Source organism: Cololabis saira, chromosome 20 (assembly GCF_033807715.1).
Source record: "Cololabis saira isolate AMF1-May2022 chromosome 20, fColSai1.1, whole genome shotgun sequence".
NCBI lineage: Eukaryota > Metazoa > Chordata > Actinopteri > Beloniformes > Belonidae > Cololabis > Cololabis saira.
Genome location: NC_084606.1, coordinates 8,748,459 through 8,770,247, shown reverse-complemented (window position 1 = coordinate 8,770,247; position 21,789 = coordinate 8,748,459). Strand labels below are relative to the sequence as shown.

The 21,789-nt window shown below is 45.2% G+C and overlaps 1 protein-coding gene across 4 annotated transcripts; it reads left to right on the top strand.

Annotated features, from left to right (window-relative positions):
- Positions 1-1,156: 1,156 nt before the first annotated feature.
- Positions 1,157-21,557, top strand: LOC133420875 (butyrophilin-like protein 2). Of its 4 annotated transcripts, none has more exons than XR_009770649.1 (4): positions 1,157-1,291; positions 19,579-19,651; positions 19,962-20,321; positions 21,197-21,557. XR_009770649.1 is itself a non-coding variant. In XM_061710754.1 (4 exons), exons 2-4 carry the CDS (start codon positions 19,603-19,605, stop codon positions 21,391-21,393), a joined length of 609 nt encoding a protein of 202 aa, XP_061566738.1. In that variant the 5' UTR covers positions 1,157-1,291; positions 19,579-19,602; the 3' UTR covers positions 21,394-21,557. The 4 variants fall into 4 exon arrangements, 2 of the variants coding, with proteins under 2 accessions (XP_061566738.1, XP_061566739.1); XR_009770650.1 differs by having other exon boundaries at positions 19,959-20,321; positions 21,200-21,557; XM_061710754.1 differs by having other exon boundaries at positions 19,959-20,321.
- Positions 21,558-21,789: the final 232 nt, after the last annotated feature.

Below are 21,789 nucleotides of genomic sequence, written 5' to 3'. Positions count from 1 at the left end.
GACCACCAGGGGGAGCTGGTGGCCCACTAATGTGGTACCTACATGTTTCATTTCTGGACTGGTCATCAGTGATCTCGGTGGGCTTTCGGACGTCTCAGTGTCTTACTCACCATACGCCTTTGTCTCTGGGGAACCCCGGGTTGGTCCGTTCCTGAGACTAGACCAGGGACCAGTTATGGGTGAGGCAGGTGAGTTGTGCTGCTCCACCTTTCTCTGTGTGTCAGGTGAAAACCTGCAGTTACACAATATTTCCACTAGTGCTGATTGGTTTTACAATCAGGAGTTTTAGGTAGAGATTTCCTGATTCATACTATGATATCTTAATCCTCTGGAGGAGGGGTCTTCAACCCTTGTCCTCGAGGGCCGGTCAGATTTGACTGGTGAGTCCCGCCCTCAGCCCACCCCCCCCCTTTAGGACGCTGCTCCAGGTGGGGGAGAGCACCATCTTCTGACTCTGATGAAGGTGAAAGGAATCGCCGAAACATGTCAGGTATTTAAAAAACCTTAATATTCTTGTCCAACAAAAAGAATCAGCAAATTAAATTGTAAAGCCGTGGAAAAAAAAAAAACTTTATTAAATTGTAGCTGCATTTGATTATTATTCTACATCACACAGACAATCACGAATGTAAACAAGGCATTTACAATTTAAGAGTAGATAACCTTACCTGATGTAAAGCATTTTTTATTATGTCCTAATTCCAGTCACCACGTTAACTCTCCTGCAGCCACAGACGCCGCCAGTGCTTCTTTATTTTGCCGTCAGTTTTATTCACAGGTTTCATTAGGGGTCGTCTTATTTCTGTTAGTCTTGGAGGACAAAAATCACTTCCCTTCAAACAGCTGAATTCTTTTTCAATGTTTCCAGCAAAACATAACAAATATCGGACCAAAAGTTTTGGACAACAGGTGTAACTGTTGCATTATTCACAAAACAGAAAGAACATTTCATATCAATGTCTCATCTTGGCCCCTGTTGACGTAAACAGTCGTCGTCATGTCATGGACTGTTTAAGTCTATGTGCGGTATGATGCAGGGAGGTATTTAAGACATGCAGGCATCAGAGCTGGGAAACTGGTTACAGTTAGAAAACATTCCTGGAGATATAAAAGCTACAGAACACTGATACTTTCAGTCTGATAAAGGGGCTGCAGCCTTGGGGAGAGATTTCCTCTCACCTCGCTGTAATCGTTGTTTCTCAGATATAAACGGTGTCAGAGTTTCAGCTTCTCACAGTTTGGTCAAATATTTCAAGTTCAGGACTGCTCAGCCGCACAAAGAAACATAAATGTAAGTATTTTGGATCATTGATAAAGATTTACTCACCAACGGTAGTTTGTTGATATAATTATGGAGCTTTACTAACTAACTTTGACCCTAACTGCTCAGTAATGGACCACATCTTGTAGTAACCTGCGGTTCTGTACGTGTTTAGTTGCTTCTGGAATTATTATTTTTTTAAGATATTGTGTGGCTCCAGTGGCCCTTTATTCAAGTTGCAGACAGGGAGGGGGTAGAGAGAGAGAATGGGGATGACATGCAGGGTGCTGCAGGAGGACTGTAGCCTCAGTATATGAGCCGCTTGCTTAACCCACTGCACCACCGAGCGGCTCACGGTTTGTTGCTTCTGGACTTTTAAGAGACAAACGGAGGAGGGAGAGGGCAGTTAGTGACAGATACTGGTTGCTGGGTGGTTGTTGTCGTGTTTACAGCTGACAGGAACCAGTTCAGTTACAATTAAGCTGCAGGTTATCATCACCTCTGTCCATAATTTCACGGAGAATCAGACATAACAATAGTTTAATAAACTCAGTCATGTGACAGAAATACAACTTTAGAGGCAAGAAAACGTGTTTCTGAAACGCATGATTTCCTCATTGGCAACAATCTAGACAACGATTAAACTGGAGTTTCAAATCCAAGTAAACATGCACGAGTTGACAATCGATTATTGAGTGAGGTGTGTTCGACTCCGCAACACTAGGTGGTGCCACACGCACTTTCACGTGGACGTTCTTCTGGTACAATTAGTAAACAAGCACCAAGGAGGACAACAACATGCGAAAAAATGGACGCTAACAAATGTAGCAGCTCTGTAAATGTTGTACATACTAAGCTGATCATGTTGTAGGTACGATGCAGCAAAGTCTTCCTCTTCTTATTCTATTACCATGTTGTTGTGATGCCGTGACTGTTATTATTCCTGCTCCCGCAGCTCGTCACTTCCAGAAGGGGGAGTCCTGGGGCGGTCGCTAGTTTGGTTCAGCGTGGGTTGGTACACATGCTGGAATAAATCGGATTCGGATGCATTACCTGGCACTACAAATTCGATCTCAAGAGCTTCATTTCGGTTCGACTACAGCCCGGCTAAAGTGTATACGTGGCTTTTAAAACTTCGATATCGGGACGATTAAAGCAACAATTTGACTTTCTGTTTGTGCATGTAAACGTACTGAGTGTCTGTTGTGTTTATTCAGTTTTATCCAGCAGGGTGTATGTGTCTCTAAAATATGTCTGCTCTCTTTAACGTCACATTCTCATCTTCTGCTCCACTTTCCTCCAGAATCACATTCAACATGAACTCACTACAACTATTTCACATCTTCCTATACATTTAAAGTCGTCAGTTTGAATACCAGTGAGGGCTCTCGAGTTTTTAAGTTTGCTTGGAGGGAGTTTTTAAATATTTTTGGGGGTGGGGGTGCACGCATGGAGGAATATGTAATTTAGGGGGGGAGTCAAGGGAAATTGATTTGTATAATACAATTCAACAACAGGGGGATTCACGGTTTAACCAAATAATAATAATAATAATAATAATAACAACAACATTTACAGGATTCAAACTTGAGGGACTTTACCCAGCAACAAAAAAGGCTGTGTGTTACGGATGTTTTCTTTGAACCCAAGCACACGACACCAAACCGGGTTAAACTTTAGCCAAAACTCACGGTGTGGTTTAATTGAAACAAAAAAAACTTCCTCACAGGGAACTTGAAAATCACAAGGAAAAGGCAGCCAGCAAAGAACTAACCAAACAAAGCTAACAAAGCTACAAAATGAACTAGCACCGAACAACTCTTTTACAATCTCTTTAACCTCCTTTGATGAGCTGACGAGCTGCAGACCCGCGGAGGCCTGAGAACTGGTATGTTGAGTGTGAACTTGTTGGAATGCACGTGTCTCACGCTCACTGATTTAGATTAGATTAGATTAGATCTTTATTGTCATTGTTCTATAACCACGAAATGAAAGTAAATGAAAGCTAAAAAATAAATAGATACCGTATATACCGTGTGAAAAGTTGCCATCTACACACACATATGGCGCGCCGCCTTACAACAACACACATACAAGCATACAAGGGTGCGTATTTAAAAATAGAGCGGGAGCAAAACTGAGTTTGATTGTGCTTTATTTAAGTCTTTATTACAAAGTACTAACATTTTTTAAATCACCAATGAATAATCAAAAATTAAAACAAGCGTCATTAATCAAACCCATCGTTCCTCCGCTCGGTGTTTCTAAAAGCGCTCCCGCGAGGGAGCCGCAGTGAGAGCCCCCGACAACACACATTCGGCGCACTGCGCTATTGGGCGCGCTACACATTTTGAAAAAAAAAAAAGATGTTTATATGCGCCTAATGGTCGCGAAAATACGGTAAATACTATAGTATAAAAAACATTTACACACAACATAAAATAGAACAAATAACTGATTAAAACCAATAAATAATTGAAAATAGCCTCCACATGCAGACAATCCCTCATATCAGTTTGTACTTTTTTGATAAGATTGAGTTTTGTTACAGATGTAGGATAAAATCTGTCTCTGAATCGGGTTGTTATTGTTTTTATTTCTCTGTTCTGTGTAGCCCTCGTTTACTCCTGAATTACTTGAGTGGGCTCTGAGTTCTTTTACAGTGTACTCTTACTAAAAACTTGTAATTAAATCTATTTCTAATTATTGGGGTAACAGGACAGTATATTTGGAAGTAACTCTTAATACTCAAATGTGAAAAATAGAAACTTAACTAACAGGTAAAGTCACCTTTCACCTGGAACTCAGGTTACCTTCACAGACAGTCAGACAGGGAAACATCACGTACCACTAAAATACATATTACTAATTTTTAACTTTTGTAAATTTGTTTCTAAACCTTTAGACAAAATATTTATTTAAATGAATGAGAACATAAAATTAATTAGGGCCCGAGCACTTACAATTCAAAGGCCTTATTGTATCTGTAGGAATTTTTTTCTTTCTTTCTTTCTTTCTTTCTTTCTTTCTTTCTTTCTTTCTTTCTTTCTTTCTTTCTTTTTTTTTTTTTAATTTTTCAGACGAAATGAGGGTCTTTTTTCCCCCTAAACGTGCCCAAAAAGTCACCAAATTTTGCACCAAGCCAGGCATTTGGAATTTGATTAGGGGTGTAACGATACACTAATCTCACGATACGGTACGATACACGATATTGAGGTCACGATTAGGGCTGAACGATATGGACAAAATTTCATATCTCGATATTTATGCCAGATATCTCGATATCGATACGATACGATATGACTTCGGTTCGGTGAAAACCCAGCATTTTTCAGAAAAATAAAAACATCAGAAATCAAAAGAGTGCAGTTTTATTGATTAGAACTCACTGCCAGTCGTCAACATTAACATAAAGTCACTCAATAATAAATAATCAAAATATTTTACTGTAGCTCCGCTTTAACGATAAATAACCAATGCAGTTAGAGTTGGAGTTCAGTACATGTTATTGATTGGACGCTGCAGCTGAACGGACTGTCACAACATCACTGCAGTTTCATGACGAAGTGAAGACGGATTACAGATTAAACTCATGTTTCACTCCCAGGTTTCATATTTGATTTATTTTCTGTTTCAACAATTAAATATCTAAAAATGTTAACTTTCAATCTGATCAACAAAAGAACCAGAAACAACTTTCTTAATTTATTACTGCGCATGTGCAATCCCCCCATTTGTCCAATCCTTGTTTTTCAGTATCCTCCAACGAATAGGAAATGGAGAAAAGAGTTTTCCACTCGCTGTTTTAATTCCCAATTTCGATTTTCAAACACATCAATGAATTTTTTATTATCAAAACAAAAGATGGGGAACGGATTATTTTGGTTTATTTCTCTATTTTTATTTTGTAATTTCAAAAAAAAAAAACGGATGGCTGCGAAATACACGTCGCAATTTTCACCAAGCACGACTGTCACAACACCTCGCTCTGGTCGACATCATCCTTTCTAAATCCAAAATACCTCCAAATAATGGAGGATGATTTATGTTTTGGCACAAAATTAGATTCTGCACTGCCACCGGCCGCATTATCATCCGCATTCGTCTCCTTTCTTCCGTTTGGATTTCTCCGCTCTTCTCCGCTCTCCTGTGCGTGTGGCTGTGTGCATCTCAGTCTCCCTCCCTCCCACCCTCCTATGTTTGTCATTGGTTGGCTTCAGCTGTCGATCAACAGCAAGCATGAAATAAGCTTTGTGGTTGGCTGGCCGTAGTGGTGCGTTCAAGGGCAATCTTAAAAGTAGTGTTTATGGAGACTTCTCGAGCTTTACAAGCAGGGCGAGCGGAAATATATCGTTTATATCGTTGCTTTTCCGTTATTAATGTCTTGAATGTTCATATCTCGATATAGATACGATAACGGTATATCGTTCAGCCCTAGTCACGATAACGATACGATACGATATTATAGCAGTATTTTTTTAACAACCTTGAATAAGGAACATATGACTGGAAAAAATTGTCTTTTATTTGAAAGACACAAAATACAAAACAATGCTGTACGTTTGCTCTATTGTTACAGTTTGAAATGCTTTATAACTTTTTAAGTTTTAAAGAGAAAGCCAGGCCAACCATTTTCCACAAACTGAACTAAAAGTAAATGTCAGGTTTGCATTATGCATCTTCAGTAAACATATTTTGCCACAAACTGAATAGTTTCTCTCATGTATGATTTGACTTTTTTTTATTTCTAATTTAACAACTAAAATTAAATAAATAAATAAATAAATAAAAGTAAATAAATACATACAATTTTGCATCATAAAAAAGATTGATTCATGCTCACCTTATAAGTGTAAGAGGAGATTTATTTTTGTTAAGAAGTTTATTTTGGTAATTCAAGGTTCATTATTTTATAAATATATTCTTTATATTCTGATGTAAATCAGGGACTATAATGACACCAATCAGTTTATCTGTAGTTGTTAATATGTTTTAGATTGGGCGGAGTGATACAGCACTAGGTGCTGTGTTGATGCTCTAAAATCCTACGCTGTTGAGCGGACATTAAAGTACACTGGAGCTCAGCAGAAGTTGCCTGCGTGTTTATCCTACTCACGACCAGAAAAAGGTTTAATTTAATAAGGTAAGGCTTAACTCTACACCAGCCTTACATTAGTAAAAGTTCAGAGCTCAAAACGGGACTGTAAAACGGGACTAGTTTCTTCTGAGCTGAGTAAGATTTTGGTCCGCGGGTCGAGGTGCGGTCGCGGTCGGATGCGCGTTTCTAGTCAACACAATAGATTAATATTAATAACATAATATCGCGATACACTTTGTCACCTCCACGACACGTATTGTGACGTTTTTGTGTCGCGAAATTTCGTGGCACGATATATTGTTACACCCCTAAATTTGATATTTAATGGTTTGCATTAATGGGCGTGGCCTAATGTCTCAACAGCGCCCCCTGTCACGATTAGTTAAACTGGCGGACCCAAAAGCAGAACACAACAAAGTCAAAGTCCAAGGGTGTGTATTAAAAAAATGCAGGAAAAAAGCAATCCGGAGGGCAGCGGGATTCTAGTGTGCCGGTGAGCAGGCTGAGGCTGAGTGGCAGGTAGGCAGGCAGGCAGGCAAGGCAAACGGCTGGCGGAGATTCTCTGAGGAGGAGAAGGGCAGGAATCAAAAATCACGAAGAGCACAAAATCTGCACTCACTAACTAAACTGGGGTTACCTTTGTAACCCAGAGTTTTCCAAAAATGCTATACTAGGAAATATACTGGACAGGTAGACTAGAAACGTTACCACGCACTAGGGTTGTGAAATGATCTGGCATCGGCGCCGCAGGATCTCCAAACATTTGTAGACTGGGGATGATTAGCTGACGCCAGGCAGGTGAGGAGACGAGGGAACTGGAACCAGGTGTGCCAAGCTGAGAGCTGGAGCCAAGCCTATACGCCCACAGAACACACACAAACAAATAGACAAGACACAGACACTGACAGACTGTGACAGGGCCCCCCCCTCAAGGGACGCCTCCAGGCGACCCACCAGGCCTGCCCGGGTGACTGCGGTGGAACGCAGAGACGAGGGAAGGGTCCAGGATGAAGCGCCGAGGCACCCAGCACCGCTCTTCAGGGCCGTACCCCTCCCAGTCCACCAAGTACTGCAAGCCCCTCCCACGACGCCGCACATCCAGCAGCCACCGGACCGTATAGGCAGGGTGGTCATCAATGACGCGGGGGGGCGGGGGGGGGGACATCAGGTGGAGCCAGGGGACTGGATGACACAGGCTTCAACTGGGAGACATGGAAGGTGGGATGGACCCTCCAGCGAGGAGGCAACCTCAGCTTGACCACCGAAGGATTGATGACGGAAATGATTTCATATGGACCAACATACCGGGGCGAAAGCTTCTTGGAGTCCACCTTCAGGGGGAGGTTTTTGGAGGAAAGCCACACCCACTGACCTGGTTGGTACACAGGGGCTCTGGACCGGCGCCGGTCAGTGTATCGCCCATTTCGCTCCACAGAGCCGAGGATTGCCGAACGAGCATCTTTCCACACCTTGCGGCAGCGCCGCATATGAGCCTGGACAGAGGGAACGGAGATGTCGTCCTCCTCCGCTGGGAACAAAGGCGGTTGGTAACCCAGGGACCCCTAGAATGGCGACATTCCCGTGGCCGCTGTTGAGGAATTTATCAAACCAGTTCAGAAGTCCGCTTTGTGGTTTTATGAGGTTTTATTGAGCCGGCGGTGAGCACGTCTACACAGACCAGGGGTCTGGTAGAAATGCTGACCTCGAGTGACGTTGTAATCAGATTCTTATACAAGGGGTTTAACAACAAAATGCAGGAATACACGAATCAGGCGAGAGACAAAAAGTAATTTACAGTCGGATGTGAATCGGGCCAAATGTCATTATCAGACATTTGGCATGACTGTCACAGACCTCCAAATCACCCCATAGGGTGCTCTCTTGATTAAAGTCTGTTTGAACCAACTTCCAGGTGTCGGGATCTGCCCGGGGGGTAGGAAGTTGGGTAGAAAGTTGGAGCTACCTCAAAAGGTCTTGAGTCCAGTTCAAAGCCCTGCAGGAGGTAGGACTGGGGCAACCTGCCCCTGCAGGGGGGCCAAGCTGTCACAATTCTTTATCACCGCACAGGACAGGGAGTTGTGGGCATACTCAACCCAGGCCAAGTGGGTGCTCCAGGAGGAAGGGTTCTTGGAGGCAACACAACAGAGCGCAGCTTCCAGGTCCTGGTTGGCTCGTTCCGTTTGTCCATTAGACTGGGGATGATAACCAGATGTCAGTCCCTTGGAGCTTCTGACAGAAGCTCCAAGTGCTTGACAGAAAGCTTTCCAGACCTGTGACACGAACTGCGGTCCTCTGTCCGAAACCAAGTCAGCCGGGATGCCGTGGAGACGGAACACGTGTTGCACCAGGAGGTCAGCTGTTTCCAATGCCGTAAGTAACTTGGGAAGAGCCACGAAATGTGCAGACTTAGAGAACCTGTCCACTATGGTAAGGATAACAGATTTTCCCTGGGACGGAGGGAGCCCGGTTACAAAGTCCAGAGCAATATGGGACCAAGGTCGACTGGGCACAGGCAGTGGACGAAGTAAGCCAGCAGGAAGTTGGTTGGAGGACTTTCCTCGGGCACACACAGAACAGGCGGACACAAAGGCACGAGTGTCGGCATCCATAGCAGGCCACCAAAAATGGCGCTTTAGTAGGGACAGGGTACGGCCAACCCCTGGGTGGCAGGCAAACCGGGATGTGTGTGCCCAGGACAGGACTTGAGAGCGGACAGGGTCAGGCACAAAAAGGCAATCATCAGGGACATTACACGGTTCAGGGTGGTCTCGCTGGGCTCCTCGAACCATCCATTATCTATACCCGCTTTATCCTTTTTCAGGGTCACGGGGGTCTGCTGGAGCCTATCCCAGCTCATTTCAGGTGAGAGGCAGGGGTTACACCCTGGACAGGTCACAAGTCCATTGGTTCGCTCCTCGAACTAATGACTCAATGTCCCAAGTCACTGCAGCCACAATACAGGATGGGGGTATAATGGGCTCCGGACTGGGGCGGTCCTCAGAGGTGAATTGACGGGACAAGGCATCCGGCTTGACGTTGCGGGAGCCTGGGCGGTAGGTCAGCGTGAAGCGAAACCGGCCAAAGAACAGAGCCCACCGGGCCTGACGAGAGTTAAGGCGTTTTGCAGACTGGATATAGGTCAGGTTCTTATGGTCTGTCCAAATGATGAAAGGGTGTTCAGCTCCCTCAAGCCAGTGCCTCCATTCTTCTAGCGCAAGTTTAACAGCAAGTAGCTCCCGATTTCCCACGTCGTAATTGCGTTCGGCGGGCTCGAGACGACAGGAAAAGAACGCACATGGGTGGAGCTTCTGGTCTTTGGCAGATCTTTGAGAAAGGACGGCCCCCACCCCTGACTCAGAGGCATCAACCTCGACGATAAACTGGCGTGAGGGGTCAGGGTGGATGAGTACAGGAGCTGTGGTAAACCGTGTCTTTAGTTCTTTGAAGGCTGCATCAGCCTCGGTGGTCCAGGTGAAAGGGTTGGTTGGGGAGGTGAGCCTGGTGAGGGGTTCGGCTACACAACTATAGTCCCTGATGAAACGTCTATAGAAATTGGCGAACCCAAGGAAACTCTGTAGACGCTTGACCGAGGTTGGTTGAGGCCAGTCAACGACTGCACGCACCTTTTCAGGGTCTGCCTTCACCTGGCCACTCTCCACGATGAATCCCAGGAATCTAGTAGATGGAACATGGAATTCACATTTCTCCGCTTTTATGTAGAGCTTGTTCTCTAGAAGACGCTGAAGCACCTCTCGGACATGACCCACGTGTTCTTTTAGGTTCCGGGAGAAAATCAGGATGTCGTCCAAGTACACAACGACTGTTCGGTTAAGCAGGTCACGGAGAACGTTGTTGACCAAGGCTTGGAACACAGCTGGGGCATTCGTTAAGCCAAAAGGCATGACAAGGTACTCGAAGTGGCCGAGTGGTGTTTTAAATGCCGTCTTCCATTCGTCTCCAGCTCGGACTCTAATTAAGTGGTAAGCATTACGGAGATCCAATTTGGAGAAAATGGTGGCGCCTTGTAGGGGCTCGAAGGCAGAGGCAAGTAGAGGTAAAGGGTATTTGTTTTAGACGGTGATGTTATTGAGACCTCTGTAGTCAATACAGGGACGTAAAGAGCCATCTTTCTTGCTCACAAAGAAGAAGCCTGCGCCCACTGGGGAGGATGAGGGTCGAATGATGCCGGCAGCCAATGAGTCATGGATATACTTCTCCATTGCCTCCCTCTCTGGACGAGACAGGTTGTATAACCGGCTGGATGGCAGGGGAGCTCCAGAAAGAAGGTTGATAGCACAGTCATAGGGGCGGTGCGGAGGGAGAGACAAAGCACGTTGCTTACTGAAGGCTTCACTTAAGTCATGGTATACTGGAGGTACATTGGAAAGGTCTGGTGGCTCAGAGATAATAGGGGAAATGGTACCCTCATTAGGAGAGCGAGCAGACCGCAGGCAGGTGGAATGGCAGTGGGGACTCCAGCTCACGACTTTACCCGCGGCCCAGTCAATAAGAGGATTGTGCAAAACCAGCCAGGGCTGACCAAGGACTATGGGAGCGTGTGGGGACGAGATTATGTGGAACTGGATCTGTTCGTGATGATTGCCTGACACCAGGAGGTGCACAGGTTCGGATCGGTGAGTGACTTGAGCGAGGAGGCGACCAGTCAGAGCATTGGCCCTCACAGGTGAAGGAAGCGGCTCGATGGTTAAGCCCATTTGAGAGGCAACACCCGCATCCAGGAAGTTTTCATCTGCACCAGAATCCACCAGAGCAAACAGGGACAAGGATTGAGATTGCCAACGAAGAGTAGCTGAGAACTGCATTCTGCACAAGGGTTTGGGGGAAGAGACAGCCTGGCTCACCAGAACCCCCACTGTAACTGGGGAGCCTAATCTTTTGGCCGCACGGGACAGGTAGCAATGAAATGGCCAGGATTGCCACAGTAAAGGCACACCCCTGTGCGCCTCCGGTGAGTGTGCTCTTCTGGTGTAAGGCGGGCTCGACCCACCTGCATGGGCTCCGCATCTGGAGGACTAGGGGTCAAGGCTTGTGACACGGGAGGTCTGACCTCAGCTGGTGGGTCTCTGCTACTGGGAAAAGACCTAGGAGGAATTGACTCGGCTTGCCACTGGGACATTTGGTCAGAGATGTTGATGGCAGTTGTAATGGCATCATCTAGAGAGAGCTGCCCATGTCTAAGTGCAATTTCCCTCCCAATGGCACGGCTGAGCCCATTTTGAAAAGCTGTGAGTAGGGCTTGGTCGTTCCACCCCGACTCCACAGCAAGGGACCGGAATTCAGAGGCAAATTCTCTTACTGAGCGCCTGCCCTGGCGAAGTCTCAGAAGCTGTTGAGCTGCCTGCTGTCCTCGTATGGGTCATAGACTCGCTTGAGTTCAGTGACAAGGGCAGAAAAGGATTGGACTGCAGGAGAACGCTGCTCACGGAGGGCATTGAAATAACTGAGAGGAGGACTGTAGCACGGCGAGTGCTACGGGGCCCGACCGACAGGATAGAGAGGACACAGAGTTTTGTGCAGAACCCTTTATTGCCAAACACCCAGGACACACGTGCACAAGCACAGCTTCACTCAGCAGCTTCAGCTTCAGTCTGACCAACCGTCTCAGCAGCAGCTTCTCCTCTTATAAGGCTGGCAGGGTGGAGAGGCTGACGAGCCACACCTGTGTCCCGTCAGCCTGAGTGGCTGCACCTCCTCCACCCTGCCACACACCCCCAACGCCAAACTCGCGCCGGGGCTGCTCCCCGGGTCCCGCCGTCTCGGGAGCCGTCGCTTGGCGGCCCGCAGCTTCTGCCTCTCAGCTGCGGCGCCACCAGCTCCTCCCGCACTGCTGCGGCGTACCTCAAGCGTGGCGCAGGGGTGGGTCGCTCCGCGGGCATCAATGCCGCCAGCACAGCAAGCTGCTGCTCGCCCTGGTCCTGGAGCAGGGCGGCCAGGTCCGCCATGGCATGGGCGAGCGCGTCCAGGGTCCCCTCCGTGCCTCCCTTCTCCATCCCGTTGGGCCCCACGTTGGGTGCCAGTGTAGCACGGCGAGTGCTACGGGGCCCGACCGACAGGATAGAGAGGACACGGAGTTTTGTGCAGAACCCTTTATTGCCAAACACCCAGGACACACGTGCACAAGCACAGCTTCACTCAGCAGCTTCAGCTTCAGTCTGACCAACCGTCTCAGCAGCAGCTTCTCCTCTTATAAGGCTGGCAGGGTGGAGAGGCTGACCAGCCACACCTGTGTCCCGTCAGCCTGAGTGGCTGCACCTCCTCCACCCTGCCACAAGGACCCTCCAGTAGATTAGCAGTATAGGCTATCTTAGCTTCTTCACGACCATAGCGAGACGGTTGAGCTTCAAAGCTTAGCTGGACTTGGGTTAAAAAGTCCCGACAAGTGTTAGGATTGCCAGAGTACTTAGCTGGTGGGGGGATGTGTGGCTCTGCATGAGGAACAGCGGCAGAAGCTGGAGCAGCAGGTACGGTTGGAGGTGCCTCAGGAGGTGGAGCTTTCGCCTGCGATGCAATGGTGAGAGCAGTAAGCTGGTTGGAGATCACAGTCATCTGATCAACAAGTCTTTGAAGCAGTGAATCATGGTTGCCTAAAAGCTGTCCCTGATTAGCAACGGCCTCCTTCACCCTACCAAGTTCCACTGGGTCCATATTAGGCCAGATCGTTCTGTCACGATTAGTTAAACTGGCGGACCCAAAAGCAGAACACAACAAAGTCAAAGTCCAAGGGTGTTTATTAAAAAAATGCAGGAAAAAAGCAATCCGGAGGGCAGCGGGATTCTAGTGTGCTGGTGAGCAGGCTGAGGCTGAGTGGCAGGTAGGCAGGCAGGCAGGCAAGGCAAACGGCTGGCGGAGATTCTCTGAGGAGGAGAAGGGCAGGAATCAAAAATCACGAAGAGCACAAAATCTGCACTCACTAACTAAACTGGGGTTACCTTTGTAACCCAGAGTTTTCCAAAAATGCTAAACTAGGAAATATACTGGACAGGTAGACTAGAAGCGTTACCACGCACTAGGGTTGTGAAATGATCTGGCATCGGCGCTGCAGGATCTCCAAACATTTGTAGACTGGGGATGATTAGCTGACGCCAAGGAGGTGAGGAGACGACGGAACTGGAACCAGGTGTGCCAAGCTGAGAGCTGGAGCCAAGCCTATACGCCCACAGAACACACACAAACAAATAGACACAGACACTGACAGACTGTGACACCCCCTAGAAAACTTTGTACCTCAAGCCCCACAACGGTTTGATGTACATGCACAAAAATCGGCACACACCTGTATCATGTCACAACTTAAAGAAAAGTCTCTTGGCGCCATGGCCGAAACCCAACAGGAAGTCGGCCATTTTGAATTAATCGTGTAATTTGGCGCAATTTATGCCATTTCTTCGGCCGTTAATATGCCCCGAACCGTAACGTGCACGTGTAACGTGTGTTATACATCAAAATGTGTGTCTACATCCTGCGACGACTACTTTTCTCAGTTTTTCTCAGTAGCAACGATAGACGCCAAAGAGCGCGCCCCCCCTTCTTCTGATTGGTCGATATTTGATAGTTCCTACTTTCTGCCAACTTTTGAATGGTTTGATATAGAGAGTTGTGGGTGGTGTCATCCGCTAAATGTCCAGACCTGAAGAATCTACATGCAAGTCATACAAGCACTTCCACTGCAGCCTGAACGTGCACAAGGGTGCGAGGGCCCGGTCGTCGCTGCTTGCAGCTTTAATTATTTTTAGAACCCTTTGTATAACATACTTTTACTCAATGTAGCTTTTACACCATGTTTTTGTTTAATTACCGTCTACCTGGGGACAGCAGTGCAGACAGAGAGTGTCCAGGGTGAGAAGTGTCCATTGTGATCTGTTTTGTGTTTTTAATGCAGCGGTCGCTCCAGTGGGGGGAGAGAGCAGCCCATGATTGTTTAGCAAATGGTTGTTTGACAAAAAAAGTAAATTATAGGAATGAAGTTCATCTGTTTCTGTTTGGGTTCAATGTCTCATTCAAGTGAGAGAAATGATGAAGTCCTGAACATGTTCTGTGGAGCTGCAGATGTTTGATCATCAGATACTTTCTGATTAAAGATTTCAGCCTGTAATTCACTCACACGTGTGTCAGTACCTGGACTTGTGAACGTGGACTTTGTAGTGATGTTTTAAAGGTTTATATTACAGATTTTAGTGAGAAACAGGATTTTGTCTCACTGCTTCAAACTGTTTCTTTTCACCAGTTTTTTTTTTTTTTTTTTTTTTTTTCAGTTATGATGTTGTCCTGATTTTATTAACATATGAACAAGACCATATAACCTGTATTGATTTTTTTTTTTTTTTTTTATATATATATAAATAAGTAAACAAAATTTAAATAAATAAATAAATAAATAAATAAAAAAAATAAATAAATTAATTAAAATAAATAAAAAAAAAACGGGGGGTAAAACTTAAAGAGTTAAAAGGCGCACCTACCAAAATTAGTGAACATAAATAAGATAAGTAACAAGTAAATAAGTAGTAACAAAGACAGAAGGGGTAGTCACATGATATCAGGGTAACAGCTTGTTGCATATCAGAACCTGGACATGTACCTTTCAATGTCAGGCCATGCCAGACCATAAAGCCCGCTCCGAAGAGCTTGAGCACCGTTGTCCCCAATATATTCTAGAAAAGGGTCCCAGATGCGAAAAAACAGAAACGGTTTGTCCTTGAGCCAGAAGCTAATAGCTTCCAAAGGGATGAGTTCTATAACTGACCGGATCCATTGCGAGACTGTAGGAACAGAGTCTGAAATCCACTTGAGGAGAACACATCTCCTTGCACTGAACAGCAGCACCTTGAGCAGCTTCATCGAAGAGGGACAGAGGTTCAAAGGCACAGATTGTACTCCCAAAATACAGAATATAGGTTCTAAGGCAAGTGTTTTTTTTAAATATAATGTTGATTTCTTTAACTTCTTTGGTCCAAAAGTCATAATAAAAGGACATTCAAAAATACAATGGAAATACAGACCATCAGCAATTTTACATTTGTTACAGTACTTGGAAAGCAATGGATTGAATTTATTACGTTTCATGGGTGTGATTTGAAGCCTATGTATGACCCTAAATTGCAGTTCCCTGGCTTTGTTAGTAAACAGGCAACCTGCGGAGCTTAACCAAACATCGTCCCCGTAGCCACCCTCAAATCAGTTTCCCAAAGAGACCTGGCACAAGCTGTGTTTTCACTATTTGGGATTGACAAAGCCCTATAAAACCTGGAAATTAGTTTTCTAGTGTCCGGATTTTGGATGGCCTTCTCCACAGCTGAGAGACAAAACCCTTTAGGATGTGAGTTAATAGCAGAGGTGATAAAGCTGCGTATCTGCAGGTATCTAAAATGATTATTCTGCGGGAGATTGTATTCTTCTCTTAATTGACTAAAGGACATCATAGAGCCGTCCCTTAGCAAACCAGCTACCGTCTTTATACCTCTGCTGGACCACATGGAGAAAGCCTGATCTATCCGGCCAGGAGGGAAGTCCGGGTTCAGGTGGATAGGTGTGAGGAGAGAGATGAAGCCTTCCCGGTTTTCAAGTTTCCTCATAAGTTTCCATGCTTTTAAAGTATTCTGCAACAAAAAGTTGCCTCTTATATTCAGCTGAATCCACTTCTTAGACACGTACAGAATGTTGCGGAGAGGAATAGGGGACACTGGGGCCGCTTCTAAAGTGAGCCACGTCGAGTCTGGGTCCTCTCTAAACCACTGCCATAAATAGTAACCTAAACATGCGATCTGGTAGCGTTTAATATCTGGAACCGCTAATCCCCCTTCCTCGAAAGGGCGCTGTAGCGTAGTGAGTTTTAATCTAGCCCGCTTATTTTTCCAAAGGAAGGAGGACAGTGAACTATTCAGAGCCGAAACTGATTTCCTTGTTAGAAGGGCCGGGATCATTTGGAAGGGGTACAACAACCGCGGAAGAATATTCATTTTAAAGAGGTTCACCCTACCCAGAAGGGACAGTGGCAGAGATGTCCAACGAGCCAAATCTTCTCTGATCCTGCGAATTAGGGGAATACAATTAGCTTTGTACAAACCAGAAAGGGATGGGGTTATGTGTATGCCCAAGTAGACAAAACCTGATGGGGACCAACGAAAAGGGACAGAGCAATTTAAAGACCAGGACATATTGGGAGTCAGCGGCATTGCTTCAGATTTAGAGTAATTAATCTTATAGCCTGAAAATTGGCCGAAAGAGTTAATTATCTCAACTACCCTTGCAATGGAAGCCTGTGGGTTACTAGGATAGAGGAGGACGTCGTCTGCGTAGAGGGAAATTTTGTGCCGCGTAGGACCCACCTCTATACCTGTCACTAGCGAATCCATCCTGATGGCCTCCGCCAGAGGTTCTATAGCAAGAGCAAACAGGAGGGGTGAGACTGGACAACCCTGTCTGGTGCCGCGCCTTACTGCGAACGCAGGGGACGACATGCCGTTCGTTATAACTGAGGCCCGAGGGGCGGCATACAGGAGCGATATCCACCTGATAAGGTTGTCACCTAAATTAAATTTTGAGAGAGCATGCATCAGGTACGGCCATTCAACCCTGTCGAAGGCCTTCTCTGCATCCAATGAAATCACAAGAGATCGGGCCTTCGACTGTGCCCCATGCTGAATAAGATTTAGGAGCCTTCTCACATTATTGCATGAGTTACGACCCAGAATGAAACCAGTTTGATCCACTGAAATAATATCCGGAAGGACACGCTCAAGCCTTCTGGCTAGTATTTTAGCGAGTAGTTTCCTGTCCACGTCTAGCAATGCAATTGGCCTGTAAGAGGCACAGTCATCTGCAGATTTACCTTTTTTCAAAATTAATGAAATGTTCGCGTCCATCATAGTATTGGGAAGAGTCCCAGAATCAAAGGAGTAGGTCAACATACTAAGCAAAGGATCTATCAGCATATTCTGAAAAACTTTGAAAAATTCAGGTGTCAGGCCGTCCGGTCCAGGGGCCTTATTATTTTGTAATACATTAATAGCCTCTATAACTTCCTGTCGGGTAATAGGTTTATTTAGCAGCTCTTTCTGTGTATCAGAAGCTTGAGGGAGTTTAATACGTGAGAAAAAGTTATTCATTAGAGCCTCCGAATTGCAGCCTGATTCCGAATTATACAGACCCTCATAAAATTCTAGGAATGAGTTGTTAATATCTTAGAATTATGAACTCTTTTACCAGATCTGTCTTTTATAACCGGGATGGCTTGAGAGCCAGTCTTTGCCTTAACTAGATTTGCCAAGTATTTGCTCGCCTTATTCCCAAATTCATGCATCCTTTGCTTGGCAAGTAACATGGATTTTTGTGCCTCTTTGGATAGAAGAGTGTCTAGAGCTGCAGCAGTGGCATCAATCTCAAGCCTTAAGTCCGCAGATGGGTTGAGGTTAAATTCTCCTTGCAGCTTGGATAATGTTTTATCTAGTTTTTGTTGTTCTGCTCTCAGTTTTTTCTTCAAATTTGCAGAGAATGATATAGTGAAACCACGGAGAACAGCCTTGGCGGTCTCCCAAAGCAAACTAGGAGACACACCCGGGTTGTCATTTTCATTAATAAAATGTTTAAACTGTTCAGTGAGATATACTCTAAAGTTTGGGTTTTTAAGAAGATGGTTCGGAAACCGCCACTGTCCCCTGGGGCGTTGTGCCATGCCTGACATGACCAAAAACACTGGTGAATGATCACTAATAATAATATTACCAATTGAGCAGGAAAGCACCCGGTGAAGTGCAGATTTAGGAGTAAAAAAATAATCAATTCTAGAGGAGGATTTGTGTACCCTGGAATAAAATGTATATTGTCTGTCAGTCGGATGAAGTGTCCTCCATGTATCAATAAAATTGATATCGCTACTGCATCCGAATAAGGACTGGCCATGCCCCTCGTTAGATTGTACTGTTTTACTGGACCTATCGAGGCGGGGATTTAGGCAACAATTAAAATCACCAGCTACTACAGAGGATTCAACTATCCACTCAGAGAATAAGGAAAACACCTCAGTAAAAAAGTCAGGAGAGCGAATGGGGGGGGGCATAAACATTTAAATAAGAGACTGCATCCCCATAAAGTGTCCCTTTAATCATAACATATCTACCTGAGGTGTCAGCTTTAACCTCCACCTCTGTCAGAGGTAAAGACTTATCAACAAGAATGGCTACACCTCTGCTCCTGGAAGTAAAAGAGGAGAAGTAGACCTGGCCCACCCACTCTCTCTTTAATTTGGAATGCTCATTATCATCTAAGTGTGTCTCTTGAATTAGAGCTATCTGCACCCTCTCTTTTTTTAAATAATTCAGTATTTTCTTGCGCTTAATAGGGTCATGAATCCCATGGACATTCCAGGTACACAGTCTTATTGTTGTATTATTAGCCATAACCCCAGACAGTGTATGCAAGAAGTCTGTCTAGATACCCAAATGTTACACCCATACACAACATATAACGCCTTTTGCTCAGATAAAAAAAAAAAAAAAAAAAAAAACCGTGTGGAGAGAGACAAAAACAAAAACAAAACATCAACTAACCCTCCCCCTCCAAAAACCAGGCGTCTAAAAAACCTTACACTGTGCATCCTATCAGCACTAAACCAGTGCTCCAAGTGTAACAATATATAGTGACAAACTTGCAAAACACCGTAACAAGAACCAACTGTATGAGCACAAAATGTAGCACTCACCACCCGCGATAGGATATTGGCAGCTCCAAAACTGATAGGAACCGTTTTAATATAAGTCCCACATGCTTTGAGCCGCCTGAGGTAATGCCTGCGCGGCCGTTATGAGGCAGCAACAAGCTGCGAGTACGTGGAGAGTCATCCCGTAGCGGCAGCACCGGCAGCCTGGCCCGCCGAGAGCGTCGGGGCTATAGTCTCCGTGTAAAACTTCTCAGCCTCCTCCGGTGCAACAAAGCTGTATCTCCCGCCGTTGAATGTTACCTGCAGCCGAGCTGGGAATTGAAGACCATATCTGATCTGAGCCTTTTCACCAGTTTTAAAAAGATTCTCTCTGAAGCGACGGAGGACACAGGTTTACATGGACACTAGTTGCAGCGTCATCATCTGACTTTTTTTACTGTCCATCTGATCAGAAAGGAGGTGTTGGATGAAGTCACACTGTAGATGTTTGTTGTTGTAGCTGTAAAGTGTGAACTTTGACCTCATGTGTGGGCGACTCTCCAGCTCTGTGTCCCTCACAGGGAGAAGATGATCTGCAGGATCCTGCTGCTCATCATCCTCACATCACATGTCTGTGGTCAGTTTAAATATTCACTTTATTAACTTAAACACACTTTAACATCACTAACAGATCCACGACTCAGAGCTCTCAGTCCTTATATCTATGTTCAGTTTATTACATCATTTTTATCTATAGAATCAAGTTATAATTTAATAAAAGTTGTTTTTCCAAATATGTCATTGTGGCTGATAAAAGAGCTCTGACAGCTCTAATACCACACTCACATTTTAGAGTTTCACATGAAGTACGTTACTGGTTTAAAAGTACAAAAACTACAGAATTGTGTCAACATTCTCCTCTCTTTCCCTTTCTGTCTCCTCAGCAGCAACATTTGTAGTGAATGTGACACAGAGCTCCTATCAGACAGAGGAGAACCACAACATCACCCTGGAGTGGACCTTCACCCCCAAACCTGGAACCTCCTCCAGACCTCCTGACATCTACTGTGAACTCAGAACTTATCTCAGACCCTTAGTCCTGTTTCTTGTGGTGAACGGAGTTGAGATGACCTTTTATCACGATCAACAGTTTAGAGGACGAGTCCAGAGCGACAGAGATGCTCTGAGAGAGGGACGACTAAGACTCCACATGTCCAGACTCAGGACTGAGGACTCAGGACAGTACTGGTGTAGACTGGACACAGAGTCTGGATGGGGGTCTGCCAGCTGTGAAGTCCTCGTCTCTGGTAAGTCCTCTCAGTAGAAGTTGATGAAACAGATGATTCTCACTGTTGGACTGACTGTGGTCTGAAAGTGGACCTGAGACACTGGAACCAACATTCACCACTGTGTTATGTAATGTATGTGTATCAGGAAGTTTCTTAGTAGAAGTGGATCCTTCGCTAGAGCCCCTAGTTTAACTATGTGAGTGTACAAAAACTGGATAAAATTGTCTTTTTGAATATCCATATCAGTCCAATACACTCACTCACTCATCTTCTCCCGCTTTATCCGTTACCGGGTCGCGGGGGCAGCAGCCTCAGCAGGGATGCCCAGACTTCCCTCACCCCAGACACTTCCTCCAGCTCTTCCGGGGGGAGTCCGAGGCGTTCCCAGGCCAGCCGAGAGACATAGTCTCTCCAGCGTGTCCTGGGTCTTCCCCGGGGTCTCCTCCCGGTGGGACATGCCTGGAACACCTCCCTAGGGAGGCGTCCAGGAGGCATCCGGTACAGATGCCCAAGCCACCTCAGCTGACTCCTCTCAATGTGGAGGAGCAGCGGCTCGACTCCGAGCTCCTCCCGGGTGACCGAACTCCTCACCCTATCTCTAAGGGAGCGTCCAGCCACCCTGCGGAGGAAACCATATTGCAGTCCAATACAAATGTTGGATTTGTGTCCACAGCAGCCATGAACCGTCCTCCTCACGGTGACACTTGTAAATCCAACAGAGGTAAAACAGGAAGGACAATCCTGCACCAGCATCCCTTTTAATCCACTTTTTGTACACTAACAAAGATGAAATTGTCCTGATTTTTCCGGTTCAACCTGAAGCAGTTGTGTCATTAATTCTGGACATGAACTGATTGGAAAACATGTGAATTTTATTGTGACTTCTTTTTCAGCAGCTGCTGATCTTCCACCTCAGACACCAACGATGATCCCAGAACAAGAACCTCAGGAGACGACCAGATCCTACGATGAAGCAGGAGTTGTTGCAGCAGCTGCTCTTCTTTTTTTATTTTTTATTTTTATTTTATTTTTTTTAATTTTTTTATTGAGATCAATAGCCAAAGTAACAATGGTACATACATCTTCATAACTATTTTGAAGAAAAAAAAACAATAGAACGATCACTACATTCAGTGACCGTGGTGTACCAAGTATCACTAAAAGAAAATCACAAGTCAAAGATTTTTTTCCCTTTTTTTTTAACCCCTCCAACATAGAAACATAAAAATAAAATAAAAATAAATGGATATAGTGGATGGATAAGAATTAATTATGCAAAAAGAAAAGAATAGAAAATAAATAAATAAAAAGAAAATAAAAATAAATAAAAAAATTAAAAAAAAAGAAAACAGCTCACTAAACTATTACTCTAAACACCATAATGTAAATACACACCCACACATAAATAAAATTGCAAAAAGGAAAGAAAAAGTATATGAAAACACCTGAATGAGTGCCAAGCACTAACAGGCACCTCTAAGTGGGT